Source organism: Spermophilus citellus, assembly GCF_964194105.1.
Source record: "Spermophilus citellus genome assembly, chromosome: 2".
NCBI lineage: Eukaryota > Metazoa > Chordata > Mammalia > Rodentia > Sciuridae > Spermophilus > Spermophilus citellus.
In genome coordinates this window covers 55,950,516-55,969,823 of record NC_138183.1, presented here as the reverse complement: position 1 = coordinate 55,969,823, position 19,308 = coordinate 55,950,516, and the positions used below count along the sequence as shown (strand labels likewise).

Genomic DNA, 19,308 nt, shown 5'->3' with positions numbered 1-19,308 from the left:
GCAGCACCATTATTTGGTGCATAAATATTGATAATTGTTATGTCTTGTTGGTGGATGGTTCCTTTTAACAGTATATAATGTCCTTCTTTATCCCTTTTGATTAACTTAGTCTTGAAGTCGATTTTATTCGATATGAGGATGGCCACCCCTGCTTGCTTACGAGGACCGTGTGCATGGTATATTTTTTCCCATCCTTTCACCTTCAGCCTGTGTATGTCTTTTCCAATCAGATGTGTCTCCTGGAGGCAGCGTATTGTTGGATTTGTTTTTTTAATCCATGATACCAGCCTATGTCGCTTTATTGGAGAGTTTAAGCCATTAACATTCAGAGTTACTATTGATACATGGTTTGTACTTCCATCCATGTTTGATTATTTATCCTTTTTAAAAAATTTAGTTTGTTTCTCCATGATTATCTTTTCCCTTGCCCTCTGTCTTTACTGAGGCACTTCCCACTGATGGTTTTGGTTATTGTTTTTCATTTCTTCCTCGTGTAGTGTTTTGCTCAAAATGCTTTGCAATGCTGGTTTTCTGGCTGAAAATTCTTTTAACTTTTGTTTATCATGAGAGATTTTTATTTCGTTGTCATACCTGAAGCTTAATTTTGCTGGATACAGAATTCTTGGTTGGATACAGAATTCTTGGTTGGCATCCATTGTCTTTCAGTGTTTGAAATACATTGTTCCATGACCTTCTTGCTTTCAGTGTCTGTGATGAAAAATCCGTTGTTAACCTTATTGGTTTACCCCTGAATGTAATCTGTCTCCTTTCTCTTGTAGCTCTTAATATTTTCTCTTTGTTCTGTGTATTGGATATCTTCATAACAATGTGTCTTGGTGTTGGTCTACTGTGATTTTGTGTGCTCGGTGTCCTGTATGCATCTTCAATTTGTATATCTGTTTCCTTTTTTTTCCTGGAAAGTTTTCTGTAATTATTTCATTCAGCAGGTTACTCATTCCCTTGGTTTGAATCTCTGTACCTTCTTCTATCCCGATGACTCGTAAGTTTGGTTTTTTTATGTTATCCCATAACTCCTGGATGTTTTTCTCGTGATTTTTTACCAGCCTTTCTGAATTGGCTAGACTCTTTTCAAGATGATATATTTTGTCTTCATTATCTGATGTTCTGGCTTCTACTTGCTCCACTCTGTTAGTGATACTCTCAATTGAGTTTTTAATTTGGTTTATCGTTTCCTTCATTTCTAGGATTATTGTTTGATTATTTTTTATAATCTCTATCTCCTGATAAAGATGCTTAACTTCTTCTTTTATCTTCTTTTATTCTCTGCCATGGTGGTGTCTCTTGCAAATGGCGACAGTTCGTTTCCCTTTGCCGGGCGACCTATGCAACGGGTGGGTCCTTACTGTCTCTCCCAAGCCCCGTTTCAAACCTGTGGCCACTACCTATGAAGGCTCGGTGGGCATTTACCTCCGTAGGATGAGAAGGGCCGACCAGTTGTTTTAGCCGGATGGATTAGTGCTGAGTCACAGTTGTTTGTCTGCGTGAAGCAGGCGAACGGGAGCTTGAATTCAGCCGATCCGGGCTCAGTGTGTCTTCTGAGAGGCCCAGACTGTTCGCCCCAGATCCATGTCAGCTCAGCATTGCCTAGTGATTCTGAGCAAACAGAGGTTGTTTACGACTCCCTATGCCTGCACAGGGGAAGAGGTCAGAGACTTGATCTCTCTGCGCCCGCCGCCATGTTGGAATCCATGTGTATTTTTTTTTTAACATTTATTTTTTAGTTGTAGTTGGACACAACACTTTTTATTTATTTATTTTATTTATATATGTGGTGCTGAGGTTTGAACCCAGGGCCTTGCATGTGCTAGGTGAACACTCTGCCGCTGAACCACAACCCCACTTATGTGTATTTTTACAGTATGTTTATATCTGAATTCCAGTGATGTTCACATATCATAATTGATAAGTTTCTTAAATCAATCTCTTTCTTCTCTTTTTAATGCTGGTACTCTGCCACCTAGTGTTTTCATTTATTTATTTTATCTTGAAGCAGAGGTCTTGCTAAGTTGCTCAAACTTGCCTTGAACTTTTGAACCTCTGCCTCAGCCTCCTGCATAGCTGGGATTACAGGTGTGCACCACCTGTAAACTGACTGTCTCTTAACACTCTTTTAATCTACAGTCTGCATCTATAGGCTTCTTTTTTCCTTACAATGGATTTTGGAAGACACCAGGTTATTTGTGTTACACAGTTTCCACTGATTATGAAATTTCAATATCGAAGACAAACAATTTTCTTAGTATGAATGTTTTTTATTCAATGTGCAAAGATGTTTAGTGTCCATTTTAGTCAGGAGACTCATATTTTTCATTTTGAGGAATTCCCTAGTGTTATTTCAGTACAATTTCCTCTTCAGTTTTTTTCTGTTCTCTATTTTAGGGGCTTTTTTTATTCAAGTGTTAGACTAATAGGATTTGCTTTACGTTTCTCACCTTTGTTGTGTTTATCTTTTTGTTGTTGTTGCTACTGCTTCTGGGGAGACTTACTTGAATTTACTTTTCAATCTTCTAATTTAATATTTTCTTTTTCACTTCTGATGGCTCCTCTTTGTTACATTTTGTTAGTACCCTCTTCCTACATTTTGCCTGCAGTATTTCTTTTTTTATTTAGTGAATATTTGCAGGAGTGTCAGGCATGTTTCTGGGTGTTTGAGCTACAGGACAGAAGAAAACAAAGCTTCTTTCCTCTTGAAGTTGGCATTTCAGTCACGGGAACTTCATGTTAAATGAAACTAATTTTAGCGTGTTGTTGATAAGTGCTGTGGACAGTAATAAAGCAGATGGGAAGATAACAGATGATGGAACAGGATGGTTACCTTCTTATACTGATTGTCATGGAAGACAAACTTGGTAAGTTAGTCTTAGATCTTGGATTGATGGAGGAGGAGCATTGTAGGCAGAAGAAATAGAAAGTGAAAAGGCCATGAGATGTAAGTGTGCTTATGGACTAATAGCAAATGGGTCATGTGGATAGAATGGAATGGACAAGAGACTCATAGAATAGCAGGTGGATCGTATGGAGTCTTGAAGGTCTTTTGTAGTGCATTGTAAGAACTTTGCCTTTTTTTTTTGAATGATATAGAAATCCATTGAAAAATATTGAGCAGAGGTATTATATGCCTTCTTCAGTTTATGTTTTGAAAGTATCATTCTTGATTTTTTTGGGAAAATATGTTGTAAGAGACCATTTAGGAGATTCTTAAACTACTCTTGATAAGAGATTATGGTTATTTATTTACTTTTTATTTTTGTGATTCTCTGGACCAAAACCTGGGCCTTGCACATGCTTGACAACCACACTATTGCTGAGCTATTCCCCCTCCTCCCAGCCTAATTATGGTATTTTAGATTAAGATAATGGTAGAGGAGGTGGCCAGATTGAGATATATTTTGGATATTTTGGAAGATAGAAACAATAGGATTTTCTGATTAATTATACTTGGGTTGTAAAAGAAGATGAGAAAGGGAATAAAGGGTAATGCCAAAGATTTTGACTTGAGCAAATGGGTGAACAGCATTTTCATTTACTGAACTGGCAAAGAATACAGGTGGAGTAGGTTTGGGAAAGATCAGATTTTATTTTATTTTATTTTTTTTATTGTTGGTTGTTCAAAACATTACATAGTTCTTGATATATCATATTTCACACTTTGATTCAAGTGGGTTATGAACTCCCATTTTTATCCCGTATACAGATTGCAGAATCACATCAGTTACACTTCCATTGATTTACATATTGCCATACTAGTGTCTGTTGTATTCTGCTGCCTTTCTACTATCCTCCCTCCCCTCCCCTCCCCTCCCCCCTTCTCTCTCTACCCCCTCTACTGTAATTCATTTCTCCCCCTTGTATTATTTTTCCCTTTCCCCTCACTTCCTCTTGTATGTAATTTTGTATAACCCTGAGGGTCTCCTTCCATTTCCATGCAATTTCCCTTCTCTCTCCCTTTCCCTCCCACCTCTCATCCCTGTTTAATGTTAATCTTCTTCTCATGCTCTTCGTCCCTACTCTGTTCTTAGTTACTCTCCTTATATCAAAGAAGACATTTGGCATTTGTTTTTTAGGGATTGGCTAAAGATCAGATTTTAGATATGTTAAATTTGACATGTGTGTAAGACATCTAAGAGAGAAGAGGTGTAACAAATATTTCACTGGGAAATTTTGAAATACTACAGTCTATAGGTCTTTTCTCTATTTAGTTTCCACAATGAGTAATCTGCTAGTATCTGGTTTGTGATTATCAAATATAAGAAGGAATAGGAACCTGGGTATCATACTGTTTCAGATGCAGACTTTTCTGTTTTCAGGGTGGTGCACTCCTCGCCCTCTCACTTCCCTGTGCATTTCTATGTCCAAGTCTGGTTCAGATTTGTTCTCTAGATAATAAACCTTTGTTTTGTATGAGAGTTGTTGGGGTTAGGTAGTTGTTCAGCTACTTTGGGGTAGAGGTAGATGTTGAGAGATCTAACTTCTCATATTGATGATTACAAAATTGTTAAGATTTAATTTGCATGCTATAAGTTGACCCATTTAAAGTGTACGTTCACTAGTTTTAGTATATTCATACCATTATGCAACCATAATTAAGATCAATTTTAGAACATTTTCATCACTCTGATAAGAAATTTTATACTTATTAGCCATCATTTCCCTGTTCTTCCATCCTTCTGATCCCTAAGGAAAAACTACTAATCTACTTTCCATCTCTATAGATTTGCCTATTGTAGACATTCATATACTTGGAGTTATAATATGTGGTTGTTTGTGAGTTTTTTCACTTAGCATAATTTTTTCAAAGTTCATTCATGTCGTGGCAGGTATCAGTATGCATTTCTACTTATCACTGAATAACATTCCATTGTATGATATACCATATTTAGTGCAGGCATCAAACAGTTGATGTACATTTATGTTGTTTCTACTTTTCAGCTACTACTAAAAATATTGCTATGAATATATGAGTATTTGGGTTTATGGAAACCTTACTAGTAGGGTGATATGGAATATAATGTAATAAATATTTTATTGGGAAATTTTGAAATTTTATAATCTGTCTTTTTTTCTGTAATTTTTTAGTTTCTGCAAAGAGTGGTCTACTAGTTCAAGTTTCTGTGTACAGGTTTTTTGTGAATAGGTTATCCCATACCTAGGAATAAAATTGCTGAGTCATATGGTAATTCTATTTAGCTTTTTGTTTTTGTTTTGTGGTGCTGGGGATTGAACCCAGGGCCTTGTGCTTGTGAGGCAAGCACTCTACCAACTGAGCTATATCCCCAGCCTCATTCTGTTTAGCTTTTTGAGGAACTGTCGGACTGTTTTGCACCATTTTACATTCCCATAAGTAATCTATGAAGTCTTCAGTTTCTCCACATCTTTACCAGCACTTGTTAATGTCAGTATTATTTGTTATAACCACCATAGTGGGTGTGAAATGGTATTGTTTTGATTTTTGTTTCACTCATGACTAATGATGTTAAATATCATTTCATGTGCTTATTGCCATTTGCATATCCTCTTTGGAGAAATATTTATTCAGAGAAACATTTATTCAGATCCCTCTTTCACTTTATAATGGATTATTTATGCCATACTAATATAAGATGTTCGTAATGGGAGAAATTGGGTGTAGGGTATTAGGAATTCTATGTAGTAATGTCTAGTATAGAATTGGCAAAGATAAAAATTTATTATTACCATACACTATCTAATTTTTAATAAGGTTAGAGAATGCATTTTAAAAAAGTGATTATATTCTAAGTAATATTATTTTTCACTTGTATTGAACATCTTTTTAGGTCAGTAATTTCAGGAATTACCATATCTTACATCATTTTTTAATACTATGTAGTTTGTACATGGCTTTACAAGGATTAGTATAATTTTAATGCTTTGGATATTGGAATTAAAAACATTTAGCATTCACTTTAGCATGCCATCAAATCCTCTAATCCTTACTAAAAACATTTTAATTTCCTTATTGGTGTGAAGAAGTACTGGATAATAGTGATTTCTTTTTTGTTGATAGAATTTTTGGTAAGCTAATTTTGACTTATTTGAAAAAATATTTAGTGCCTAAACTTTAAGATATATTTGTGGCTGGGCTCGGTGGTGCACACCTGTAATCTCGTGACTCAGGAGGCTAAGGCAGGAGGATCATGAATTCAAAGTCAGTCTCAGCAAAAGCGAGTTGCTAAGCAATTGAGTGAGATCCTGTCTCTAAATAAAATACAAAATAGGGCTGGGAATGTGGCTCAGTGGAATGTGTTCAATGTGTTCAATCCCCGATATCCCGCCTCCCCCCAAAAAGATGTTTGTGGATAACTCAATATTGATTTTTTCTTAATACTGAATTGCTGTTTTATCCTTTTTATTGTTGATGTTATAAATACAAAATTATTTTAGACTAGTTTTATTTTTATTGTATGATTTTTCTTAGCTATTTGATGTTTTTTCAAAATACCAGGTCTCTGCTTTTAGAAGCTTTGAAGGTAGTCCAGACAGTCTCTGTTTTTATTCAGTTTATAAGTGAGCAGTTATAATTGTCTGACTTATCTATATTCTTTTTTTAAAATATTTATTTTTTAGTTGTAGTTGGACACAATACATTTATTTTATTTATTTATTTTTATGTGGTGCTGAGGATTGAACCCAGGGCCTCACACATGCAAGGCAAGTGTTCTAACACTGAGCCACAAACCCAGACCTGAATATATTTTTTATCAGCTGTTTTCCCACATGGAGACATAATGAACAGGAACTTAAATTTCTAGAGAACATTTTTTGCTAGTTTGGTATTCAATTTTGGAGATATCAACTACCAGTAATTCTAGATAAATAATTGTCAGTGGTATTTAAAAAGAATTACACTAATGTGGGATAATAAAGAGGAAAATTGTTAAAATTTTAATTTAATAGGACATATTTTTAGTGTCAGTAATAAACAAATATAATAGACATTTAGCCAAATAAATGTTGTAAATTTTAGTGAGGCTTTTTAACAATTGCATTCTTGAAAGATGATTTCTTTATATTTCTTTATATGCGTGGGTGGAAGAAGTTTATTTATTTATCTATATATATAAAATATATAATAATATATATAATAAATAAATATATCTTTAAAATCCGATAAGCCAAATGCCACTGTGTGGCTTAATCATTTTAACGTGGATCAATAGTTTCTTAGATTAAAAAAAACAAACTCCCAGTCCAATTTTATAAATGTGGTGCTGGATACCACAGAATCAAGGGAAAAATGAACTGGAAAAAGAAATATCTATGGCTTTTATGAACGTCTTTACAACTAGGGGAGTTTATTATCATGGGAAATAAACTTAACTCAATAAGAAAAGAGAAAAGAGAAGATGCAAACCTAATTCCAAGAGAACTGAAAAGTCTCCTGAAGATTACGATGGAGAGAGAACCGTCTTTGCAAATAAATTTTGAATTGCTTCTGTCAGTCATGTGCTACACTATAGTAAAAGAAGAGTAGGAGGCAGTTTTTATAACTAAATGTGTACTCAAGTGAAAAAGAAAAGAAAAATGTATTTCACTTTTCATAATTGTCCATGAAAGCAACCTTGTATAATTCATCTTTTTTAAAGCCGTTATATGTTTGTAGAATAATGCCCATTTGTGTTGATTACTAACTATAAAGTAGGAAAATGATGAAATCATGTGGATTAGATTGTCACACTTATAAATATAATACATTTAGATACAATATTGTATGTTCTTAATAGTTATTGAAATTGGAAGTTCATTTAAAAGTTTGTTAAATACTGATGTTTTTATTACCAGAAAAGGTTGAGACAATACAAAAAAGATAAATTTGTTTATTATTGTGTGAATCAGAATCTGTGATCCCATAAAATCTGTTCCTGATATTTCCTATTTTTACTATCTGTAGTTTCTTTTATCACACCTAAAAGCATTATAATTTTTTTCTATTAAACTGTCTTATAAGCTGAGCAAAGTACTTTCTTATTCATTTCTTGCTGAATAAGAAAGTTGGCATTTCCTCTAGTTGATTCTTGCTGCCTCCCCTTGCTTGCATTTACCATTTCTGAAACCTTCCAGGCTTTGATCATTGCCATCCTCAGTGACTTTAATTTTGTTTCCTACTCTCAAACCTGCACAGTTAACCGTGGTCAAGATGTCTGGCAAAAAGAGTTTTGAATATTTGTATGTTCAACTATTTTTTGAAACTACTGTGAATTTTAGAGTAAGGAATGCTTTAAGGGAGTTGTTTATGAGAAATAAAAGATTCTGGAAAACAAGACTGCTTTGGCTATTAATAAAAGATTTACAAATGAATTATAATTCACAACAGAGAAATATAAGGAATTTCCCTTAGAGACAGAAGAGTTTTCATCTACAATCCAGGTCTTTTGTTTACTTAAAATGAAAATGCTGGTAGAAATGTTAGCACCCATTTTGGCCTTTAAGGTAATGACCCAATATCGTATCTGGCATGTAATAGCTACCCTTTGAATATGCCATTCTCCTTTTGGTGACCCACATAGTAAAATAAATATCAATAAGATTATCATGGAAAGGTATGAATGTATTCATTTGTTTTTAATAATTTTGAGTGTTTTTCTGTGGAAGCATTTGCTTAAAGGAATTGAATATAAACATAACATGTTTGGACTTTTGTGAAGTGGAATTCTGTGGATTGGAGGTTATCTACTTACTGTTGCACAGAAATTCCCATGTTCTCAGTCACAAAGCAGCATTAATTTTGCCCTGGAGTAGGGTTGTTTTTCTCATACACTGTGCTGGCTACATGGAAAGTAAGAGAGCTACTATCAAATCAAATAAACATGCTTCAAACTGGAATGCCTTATTAAGATTCAAAATGTTAAGTACTTTAGTATATAGACCCTTTTTGTAAAACATATCATGTTATAAAAGTCAAATAAGAAAACGTACAAACTTGTTTGAAAACTGTAGAATATTAATATAACTGTAGGATTTACATCCATGACAACATAAATACACTTTACTGTAGAAGTAACACTTAGAAATATGTGTTTACTTAAAAAAATTCCACATTAAAGGTCAGAAAAATTGAATAGTATTGCTTATTTTTATGGCATTAGGTTAGAATAATGAATCATAGATTGTTCTTGCTGTGATCCTTCAATACATGACTCTGGTTGAGTTGTATAATAGTACGGTATTTCTGTTTTCAAATACTTGGAAACTTTGACCCTTTGAGGTATCTTTTTTGATAATAAAAAATAATTTGAGGGCTGTGGTTGTGGGTCGGCAGGAGAGTGTTCGTCTTGCACATGCAAGGCCCTGGGTTCGATCCTTAGCAACACACAATAATAAATAAAATAAAGGCATCGTGCCCAGCTACAACTAAAATAAATTAAAAAAATAATTTGAGACCTTCTAATTTAAGATCTTGAATTTTTTCACCATTGCAGAAGAAAAATAAGTATTGTAGTTAAATGTTAGCACTTGTATAATAAATAATTTACAGCCATTAAAATATAACAAAATAAAATATACTTAGCACTAAAATAGTCATTATTGAATTAATCAGTCTATAATGATTCAGTCCTTTAGAATTATCTTTTTGAACTTAAATTATTGCCATTTTGGTTCCTTGTGAAAATTTGGAGTGTGCACTTCCATAATCCCAGCAGCTGAGGCAGGAGGATAACAAGTTGGAGGTCAGCCTAGAAACTTAGTGAGATGTCCAGCAACTTAGCAAGACCCTATCTCAAAATGAGAAATAAATATTTAAAAGGAGTGAGGTAAAGTATCCCTGGGTTCAATCCCTAGTACCAAAAAAGAAAAAATTCTGGAAAAATAGTTAAATAAAAATAACTTTCTACTTATATAAATTGCTGGACATTTCTGGGGCAAACTTTGTGCAACTGTTTGGGGAACAGTGCTATATATAGCACATAACTGAGAAATCACCAGCTAGTATGTACTTGTGTGATACTTCCCTCTCCTATTTTTCTTGGTGTCTATTTAATCAGGCTAAATTTCATATATAAAAGTTTTTCTGCTTGACCAGTTCCTTTAAGTTCACATATATCATCTTAAGCTAAATATATAGTATTTGAAGAAGAAACAATACTGTGGGAGCTGTTTTTTGCTGTTTTTCAGCATGTTCATTGCACATGTATGCTTTCATAACTTTTGTGAAATTTTGGAACAGGTCCATGGAAGTTGTAGGAGCAAATGTGTGTAGAGAACATCTGGGTATGTTTGGTTAGTTGTGCTGCTGAATTGGAGTTGGCAGCTCATGCCTGGTTTATGATAAAGTAACATGTACCAAAGGATTGAATAGGAGGCATCCTTCTCTACTCAAACTGAAAACTCACTTTCTAAGTGTAGTAGATTGCCTAATTGGGCTTAATGTGATTTAAAGAGCTATAAATCAGACAAAGAAAAAGTAGAATAACCTATAATATTCACTAAAATAAAAATCTTAGAGCAATATATTGCAGAAAGAACATAGCAACCAGATAATAATTGACAAAATACATAATTATTTTGTATTATATAAAGAAATCTGTTCCTAATTTAGGGAACAGTGTAATAGAGTGTAGTACTGTACATAGAATATAGTGCTGTATATAGTTCACTAGGACCTGTGTGTAGTTAAATACATGAATTTGTTTTGGATTTTGAATTTTAATTAGAAGTCTGTTATATTTTATGCTGTTACATTGATTATATTAGGATTAAATGAATATTATAGTAGTTCTCTTTGGTGTTACTGGAAGTTTTTTTTTTGTGTGTGTGTGCTTGTGAACAGCATGTTGTTATTTCTCTAGCACCCTCTGCTGGATATGAGAATTAATTCAACATATCAGAAGATAGAAAAAAATGTATTATTAGGAGTGCTTTAATTATGTCTGTCAACAAGGCCCACTCTTGGAAGGAGTTTGTTTAAACATTTGACTTTTTAAAAACTCTCTTTACTTTATTTACTGATAGTTTTAGTAATAATAAATGGTTTATGAATTTGTTTTCATTTGGACATTTGATTTAAAAAAAGGAAGGTGTGAAAATAAAGACGTGATCTCAGCTTATTATTTCAGCCTGTTTAGTTTTAGTTTAGTCAGAAAAAATAGAGCCTCCTCTTGACTTTTTAAATGGAAACCATATAATTAATTAAAACATTATATACACAATAAATAAAAAGACAACTTGAATTGTTGATTCTTTTATCACAAAATTATGGGCTATTTCTGTTTTTAATGAAATATATGACTGTCATTTTTGTAGAGGAACTTATATATATGCTTTTTAGAATTTAAAAAATTATTTTAACCTTATTAGATTGGTTTCTTTCCTCTATCTGCTCGTTATTAGCTTTTAAAATATTTTATTCTCAATGCCTATGGACCATTTCCTTGTGACTGGCATGACTCCTGATTTACAGAATCTAAAATGAGCATACCAAATACTGATAAAGCCAACATTAATTCTTTAAGAGCAAAGCTTTATTCTGTAGGGTTTACCTAATATTTTTTAATTAGTTTTGGGTCACAGAGGTTAATGTTTATTCTAGTCTGGGCTGAACATGAGAATGTCCCTGCTATAGTATATGCCATGCTTTATATAACTGCAACCTCTGGGGGTCCCTTGTTCTAAGGATGGAAAGTCAGCATTCAGAAGGAAGGTTTTTTCCAATGATGGGAATCAGCAGTTTAAGTTAGTTGGTTGTTACTTCTTTGACATTATCTTGGTCCCTTCACATAGGGATTCTTTTGTTTTTTATTGATATATATTTATATATCTATATCATAAAATGCATCCTTACAAAGGGTGCAGTGCAGTGGTTTTTAAAATATTCAGAGGGTTTTGTAACTGTCACCACTAATCCCAGAATGTTTTCATTACCCTTTAAGAAGACTAGTATTTGTTAGCAGTCAGTGCCCATTCCCTTCTCTCCTTCTCCCTCTAGTCTCTGGCAGCCACTAATATACTTTCTCTCTATGGATTTGTCTGTTATTGACATTTCATATAAATCATATCATACAATATGTAATAGTTTGTATCTGATTCTCTTACATTATGGACATTTTTCTTTCCACCTTTGTTAAGAAAAATGTTGCTTTGAACTTTGATGTATAGTTTTTCATTTGAATATGCTTTCATTTATCTTGGGTATTTACATAAGCTTGAAATTGGTGGGTCATATGGTAAGACTTTTGAGGAACTATCAAAGTTTTCCACAGCAGTGGAACCATTTGACATTCCACTAGTAACACATGAGTTTTCCAGCTTCTCTACATTCTTGTGATAGTTGTTATTTTCTGTTTTTAAAATTGTAGTCATCTTAGTGGATATGAAGTTCTCTTTCTTTGTGGTTTTGATTTACATTTCTTCAATGGTTAATAACATTGAACATCATTTCATGTATTTTTTATCATTTGCATTTTTTTGATAAATATCTACTCAAGTTCTTTATTAATATTTCAATTGAAAAACATTTTTTCCATACTAAGCTACACCCTAGTTTGAATTGTTTGACTTTTTGTTGTATGAGTCTTTATGTATTCTGGTTACTAGATCATTGTCAGGTATAGGATTTATATTGTCTCCCCTTATTTAGATTGTCTTTTTACTTTTAAAATAAGGTCCTTTGGTACACATAGGTTTTTAATTTTAAACTTATCTATTTTTTCCTTTTATAGTTTGGGTTCTTGGTGTTATAACCGAGAATCCATTGCCAAATCTGAAGTCAAGAAGATTTACTCCTATGTTTTCTTCTAAGAATGTTATGATTTTAGCTCTTATATTTAGGACATTGATCCATTTATATTTGCATATGATGTAAGGTAGGGTGTCCAAACTCATTGTTTGCATGTGTATATACAGTTGTTTCAGCATTATTTAATAAAAAGGTGGTTATTTCCCATGTAATAGCCTTTGCACCCTTGTTGAAAATCATTGATATATATTTATATATCTATCATAAAATATAGATATATAAATGTCTACTTAACTGTTAATTATGGGTTTGTTTCTGGGCATTTAGTTTTTTTCCCCCTACATATCTATCCTTATGCCAATACCACACTGGTTTGATCACTGTAGCTTTGTAGTAATTTTTGCAATTGTGAAGTATATCTTTCAACTTTGTTCTTTAATGCATTACAATTCTTATTACATATATAGAGCACCATTTTTCATATCTCTGGTTGTATACATAGTATATTCACACCAATTCATATCTTCATACCAGGTAGTTTGGATAATAATGATCATCACATTCCATTATCACAATTTATCTTAATATGTCAATAATATGAATTGAAATTGAGTTAAATTCTTCCCTTCCCATATATTTTATATTTAGGCATAAAGAGTTTAATTTGTTCTAATGATATTTTATTTTCATTATCAAAACACTAGGTTGTTAATTGGGTAAATAATGTTACTTGCACCATATTTGCCTCTTAACCTTTAATGCCTTTGCTTTTGTTGGGTTAGGGTTAGGGTTAGGGTTATATATGAAAGTAGGAAAAATACTGTAACAAATCCTCATGTGTCCATTGTTCAGCTTCAATATTTATCAGCTTATGATCATAAAGGTGTAGTTTATGAATTCCTGTACCCAAACTCCAGCTTTATTATTTTAAAGCAGATCTAAACATCACATAATTTCAAGCTTGTGTATATATATATATATATATATATATATATTATATGTAGAAAGGTAGAATTTTTTAAAAATATAAGTCATTATTACACTAAAACATGAAGTAAAATTTTTTAGTTATAGCAAATATCCAAATTTTTTCATTTCCAGTTGTTTTGGAGTGTTGAGTCTTCAGATTGAACTATGAATATTTACTAGTTTCATCTTCCATTGGAATGCCTGTTATTTTAAAAAAATCTGGTGGCATAGGGCATAAATGTCAGATTTTTACCTTCAAAGAGTTTATATTATAAAGTATTAGTTTATAGTTTTGGATTTAAATTACCTTTAGACCCAAAAGGATCACATTTGGAATTATTGCTTTCAGCCTTTTGAAAAAACTATTTTGAATATATTAAATTATTAATAAATATTATTGATGGAGTTGTAAAATCTAAATAAAGCAAATATTTCTATGTAAAAAACTTATGACTTTTGTGTGTTTGTGAAACAAAGTGTGATTATATCCCCAAGCAGAATGCTCTTCACTATGTGGGCCATCAGTAGTAATTACATCTAAAAAGGCCTCTGAAGAAAAAGGGGTGTTTGTGTTTTGGCTGTGCATGATAGCAATCATTACAGGAATGTGTTTTGTCCTGAAAGAAGTGTAGTTATTCAAAGACTGTTTGATTATTATCCAGGCTTTAATTTATACTGCTTCTCTCATTGTGACCCATTACCAGCTGTCTGCAAACAAAAAGAAATGGTGGTAGAATAGAGGAAAAATAAAATTAATCAAGTTGAACATAAAAATAAAAGCTCACCTTGGATTAGGCTAAATGTTTGATATTATCTCCTGCGAAAATTTTCTCTAGGAAGGGAAATAAGATTATTAATGCATTTCTCTACTGTTATTGAAATCACTGTATTTGACAGAGAACTCTAGGCACACTATTATAGTGAGATGTGCTGGGTGTTCTCATGGTCCTACTTTACCTGCCCATGACCCCATAACAGGTTTTGGTCATGACCAGTTCCCTCTTTAAGAGTAGGAATTCAGTGCTTTCCAAGGTTGCATTTTCTCAACAAAAATAGTATTAAAAAAATCTCTTTCTCTCTCAATTTGTTTCTGGCCAGAAACTGAATCTTGCTTGAAAAATTATGTTAGATTTTGTGATAAAGAAAAATTTTGTTTTGTGAAAGATACTGTTTGTTAAAATCATGGAATGACAAGATGTAGTATGGGAAAAATATTTGCAAATCACATATTAACAGAAGACATATCTAGATCATATAATCAACTTTTAAAATAATGAAATATTATGTTAGATTATTAAAATAATATGAAAATATCCCAGTTAAAAATGAGGGGGGACTAAGGATGCTTAGTGGTAGAGTGCTTGCATGAGGCCCTGGGTTCAATCCCCAGCACAAAAAAAGAAAAGATTTGAGTAGGTACAGCATCAGAGGAGATATTTAGATAACTAATAAGTACGTGAGAAGATGCTCAATGTCATTAGGGAAATTAAAATTAAAACCAAATGTGATACCATTACATACCTATTTAAATGTTTGAAAAACCCCAAACAAATAAGCAATGATGCCAAATGTTGATGAGGATGTGGAACAATGGAAAATTTCATACATTCTTGTTTGGAGTGTATATTGGTACCACCACTTAGGAAAACTCTGTCAGTTTCTTAAAATATTCAGTATATACTTATCATTTGACCCAGTCATTCTACTCCTCCCTGTTTACACCAGAGAATTGATAGTATATGTTCAGACAGGGACTTGTACATAAATACAGCAGCTTCATTTGTAAAAACCTAAACTGGAAACAAACATCCATCAATTGGTGAACAGGGAAACCAGTTATGGTACAGCAACACAGTGGAACACTGTTCATCAATGAAAAGGATTGAATTATTTCTACATGCAACCCACAACAAGAGTGAAATCTCAGAGTACTTTATGCAGGGGGAAATAAGCCAGGTAATAAAAAAGTATACATTGTATGACTTAAGTCACATAAAATTTCAGAAAATACAAATTGCTTTATAGTGACAGAAAGCTGGTTATTGATTACTTGAAGATGGATGTAGACTTTCAATATGTGTAGATTATTGTGTGGAAATTGTATCTCAGTAAAACTCAAAGACAGAAAAAGCTGGCTCTGGGGCATTCTTCCTGAGTATGCCCCACTTCTGCAAAGTACGAAAACAGAGGTTATAGCTAAAGTAATCTAAAGTGATAATTACAGTTTTGGAATACAGTGATCCATGTCTAATTTTTTTTGTGGTCCCGGGGATCAAACCCAAGGCCTTATCCCCAGCCCTATTCATATCTATTTTATTTTATTTAATTTATATTTTTTTTAGTTTTCGGTGGGCACATCTTTATTTTCTTTTTATGTGGTGCTGAGGATTGAACCCAACGCCCCGCGCATGCCAGGCCAGCACGTTACCGCTTGAGCCACATCCCCAGCCCATATCTATTTTAAATACCAATGTTTATCGGTTTAAACTTTTAATTTGTTTTTAGGCAACTACTCTGAGAGTAAGGAAATTGGAAGAAAATATTGAAGCAGAAAGAGCGGCACATTTGGAATCAAAATTTAATTCTGAAATTATTCAGGTAAAATGTAAACACATTTTTTTCTTAAATTCTGTTATAACAGTGAGGAAAACAACATTATTTTGGAGAACTTTATGTCCATTTGGGATGGGTAATATATTGTTATGATATTCATTGTGTTAATCAGCTTTCTGTTACTGTGACAAATACCTAAGAATAACAATTTAGGGAAGGATAGTTTTATTTTGGCTCATGAGATGTCAGTCTATGTTTGGCTTGCAGCATTGCTTTGGACCTGAGGTAAGACAGAACATTATGGCAAAAGGGTGTGGAGAAAGAAATCTGCAAAGCTCACAGCATTTAGGAACTAGAGAGAGAAAGGAAAAGGGACCAGGAAAATGAAATACCCTTTCTGCCAGGCATGGTGGCCCATGCCTGAAATACTGGTGGCTTGGGAGGCTGAGGCAAGAGGATCGCAAGTGCAGGGCTTAGTGTTAACAATTTACTGAGGCCCTGTCTTAAAATAAAAAAAAAATTGGGGGTGGGAGGAATATAGCTCAGGAGTAAAGTACTATCCCCAGTATCTCTTACTCTTTCACACATTCCCCAGTCACATATTTCCTCCAACCATGCCCCATCAGCCCAGTTTCCACCACTCCTAGTAATCTATTTAGCCATAATTGGATTATCCACTGATGAGATCGGAGTGTTCGTGATCCAGTCACTTACCCAAAGCTGCGTTGAAGACCAAGCCTTTAACACATGAGTCTTTGGGGGATATTCCAGATCTAAAACATAACTTTCATTATTGTATTTAAGGTAAGGAAACAAGTAAGGATATATTATATTAGTCGAGTTGACACACTACAGCCTTCACTAGATCTTATGAGATTTGTCTCATGTATGGCTATTTTTGTGCTACAGTGGCAGAGTGGAGTAGTGACAGAGACCCAATAGTCAGTGCATTAGTCAGTTTTCCACCAATATAATTGAATCCCTGAGGCAATTAATTTAAAAGAGAAAAAGTTTATTTTGGCTTATAGTTCTGGAGGTTCCAATCTGTGATCTAGTAGTCCTATTTCTTTGAGCCTTTGGTGAGGCAAAACATCACAGTGGGGGCATATAGTGGAGAAAACTTCAAGAGCCAGGAAGCAGAGCAAGAGAGAGGATGGGGCAGAGTCCCACAATCCCCTTTGAGGACACACTCCCAATGACATAAGGACCTCTGCTAAGGCCCCCACTTTTTTTTTTTTTAGCTTTTTTTTTTTTTTTTTTTTTTCCCCAGGGCTGAGGACTGAACCCAGGGCCTTGCATATGCTAGGCAAGTGCTCTGCCACTGAGCTAAATCCCCAACACCACTTCTTAAGGTCCATGGCACCTCCCAGCAGTGTCATCCTGGGGATCAAACCTTTAACACTTGATCCTTTGTGGGACATTCAACATTGAAACTATAGCAGCCTGTGGAGCATAAAATATTTACCATCTGGCCCTTTGCAGAAAAATTTGCTGTTCACTGTTCTTTTTGTCAGCAGCCATGGGATGAATTTGCTTTTGAAAACATTTTTAAAAATATGCATCTTACTTATTGAGTGCTTAGCATGTGCAATCACCTATCACTGTATTAAGAGCTGAAGGTATAAAAGTAAATGAATTCATTTTGGAGCTAATACTCCATTACCAGTGATACTGCATACCTACATATATGCATAGATATATAGAGATAGAGACAGAAATATAACATACTTAAATACTATGGGAGCATAATAAAGACAGGGATAAAATTTAGGAGGGGAATTAAATGGAGGTATCCATAGAAAAGCATACTCTGGTAACTTACTAACAGATAAAATAGAGTGAAGATAGGTGGCTGGGATGCCTGAGTTCAGGCCATGCCATGGAAATGGAAAGGAGCGTGTGGTAGTCAGAATAATGGCTCCTCAGAGATGTCCATATCTGTCCTAATCCTCAGAACCTGTGATTACCTGTTCATATAGGGCAAAAGAGACTTTGCAGATATGATTAACTTGATGATCTTGAGATGTCTTCATTTATCTAGTTGGGCCCGGTATAATCACAGGGGTCCTTATAAAGGGAGGCATGAGGATCAGGGTCAGATACAGAGCTGTGACAACAAAAGCAGAAGCCAGAGCGATGCTGCCATGAGTCCAGGAAGGTGAGTGAACACCAGAAGCTGAAGAGTACCCCAGAGTCCGCAGAAGGAACGCAGCCTTGCTGATTCTAAAACCCCAGGAGTCCCATTTCAGACTTCTGACCTCCAAAACTGCAAGATAATAAATTTATGTTGTTTTAAGCCACTGTTTTGTGTTCATTTGTAATACTAGCAGCAAGAGGAAACAAATTCACAAAAAACTGAAAATACACTGTAGATTCTACAATTATAGATAACTTAGTTTGCAGTGTGAAGGGAGAGAAAGCAATAGAAGACAACACCGAGGTTTGTACTTTGTGTAAAAATGGGCATTTGCAGGTGACCATCAGGCTTGGAATTCTCAAGAGAGAAGATGATATGTTTTGGACATGTTGAATTTGAAGTGCAGTTTAGAGATTCAGCGTTCTTTAGTGTATTTGAGAAAATGGTCATGCTAAGTACTTAAACAATACAAGTTATACTCTTGTCAGTTAAGTGGACAATTCCTTTTCCTCTGTTCTCTCAAGCATCTGCCTGTAGTTTAATTTGGATCAGCCAGTTTCTGAGGTGTCAGGAGAGTTAAATTACTCAGGAGAATATTTGTTTGGTCTGCTACCTTTTCTAATTTAATATTTTGTAGACAATTATGACCTTTAAATTTTTTTTGGTACTTTGATTATGTCTTAAAATTTAATAATAAGGTATTTATAATCAATTCATGCTTCTGTTCAAAAAATTTTTAATGAAGATTATTACATATATTTTTTAAAATCTAAAAAATATATTTTTATTGTATATATTTTTAAGATGTTCTTTATGTTATTATATAATTGGTGAGTAATTATGTTTGAACATTGCTTTGTGAATCGATGTAATAGATTATACAGAAATAAAATACCATGTATTTATTTCTAGAAGAAAAAGCGATTTAAACCTCTTT

The 19,308-nt window shown here is 33.6% G+C and overlaps 1 protein-coding gene across 1 annotated transcript in view; it reads left to right on the top strand.

Moving 5' to 3' along the window:
- Positions 1–19,308, top strand: part of CCDC171 (coiled-coil domain containing 171) — a 387,757-nt gene that overhangs the window by 63,127 nt on the left and 305,322 nt on the right. Inside the window, exon 6 of the mRNA XM_081262194.1 lies at positions 16,187–16,279. Coding sequence (XP_081118320.1) covers positions 16,187–16,279 — 93 coding nt within the window. The remainder of the gene's footprint in view (positions 1–16,186; positions 16,280–19,308) is intronic.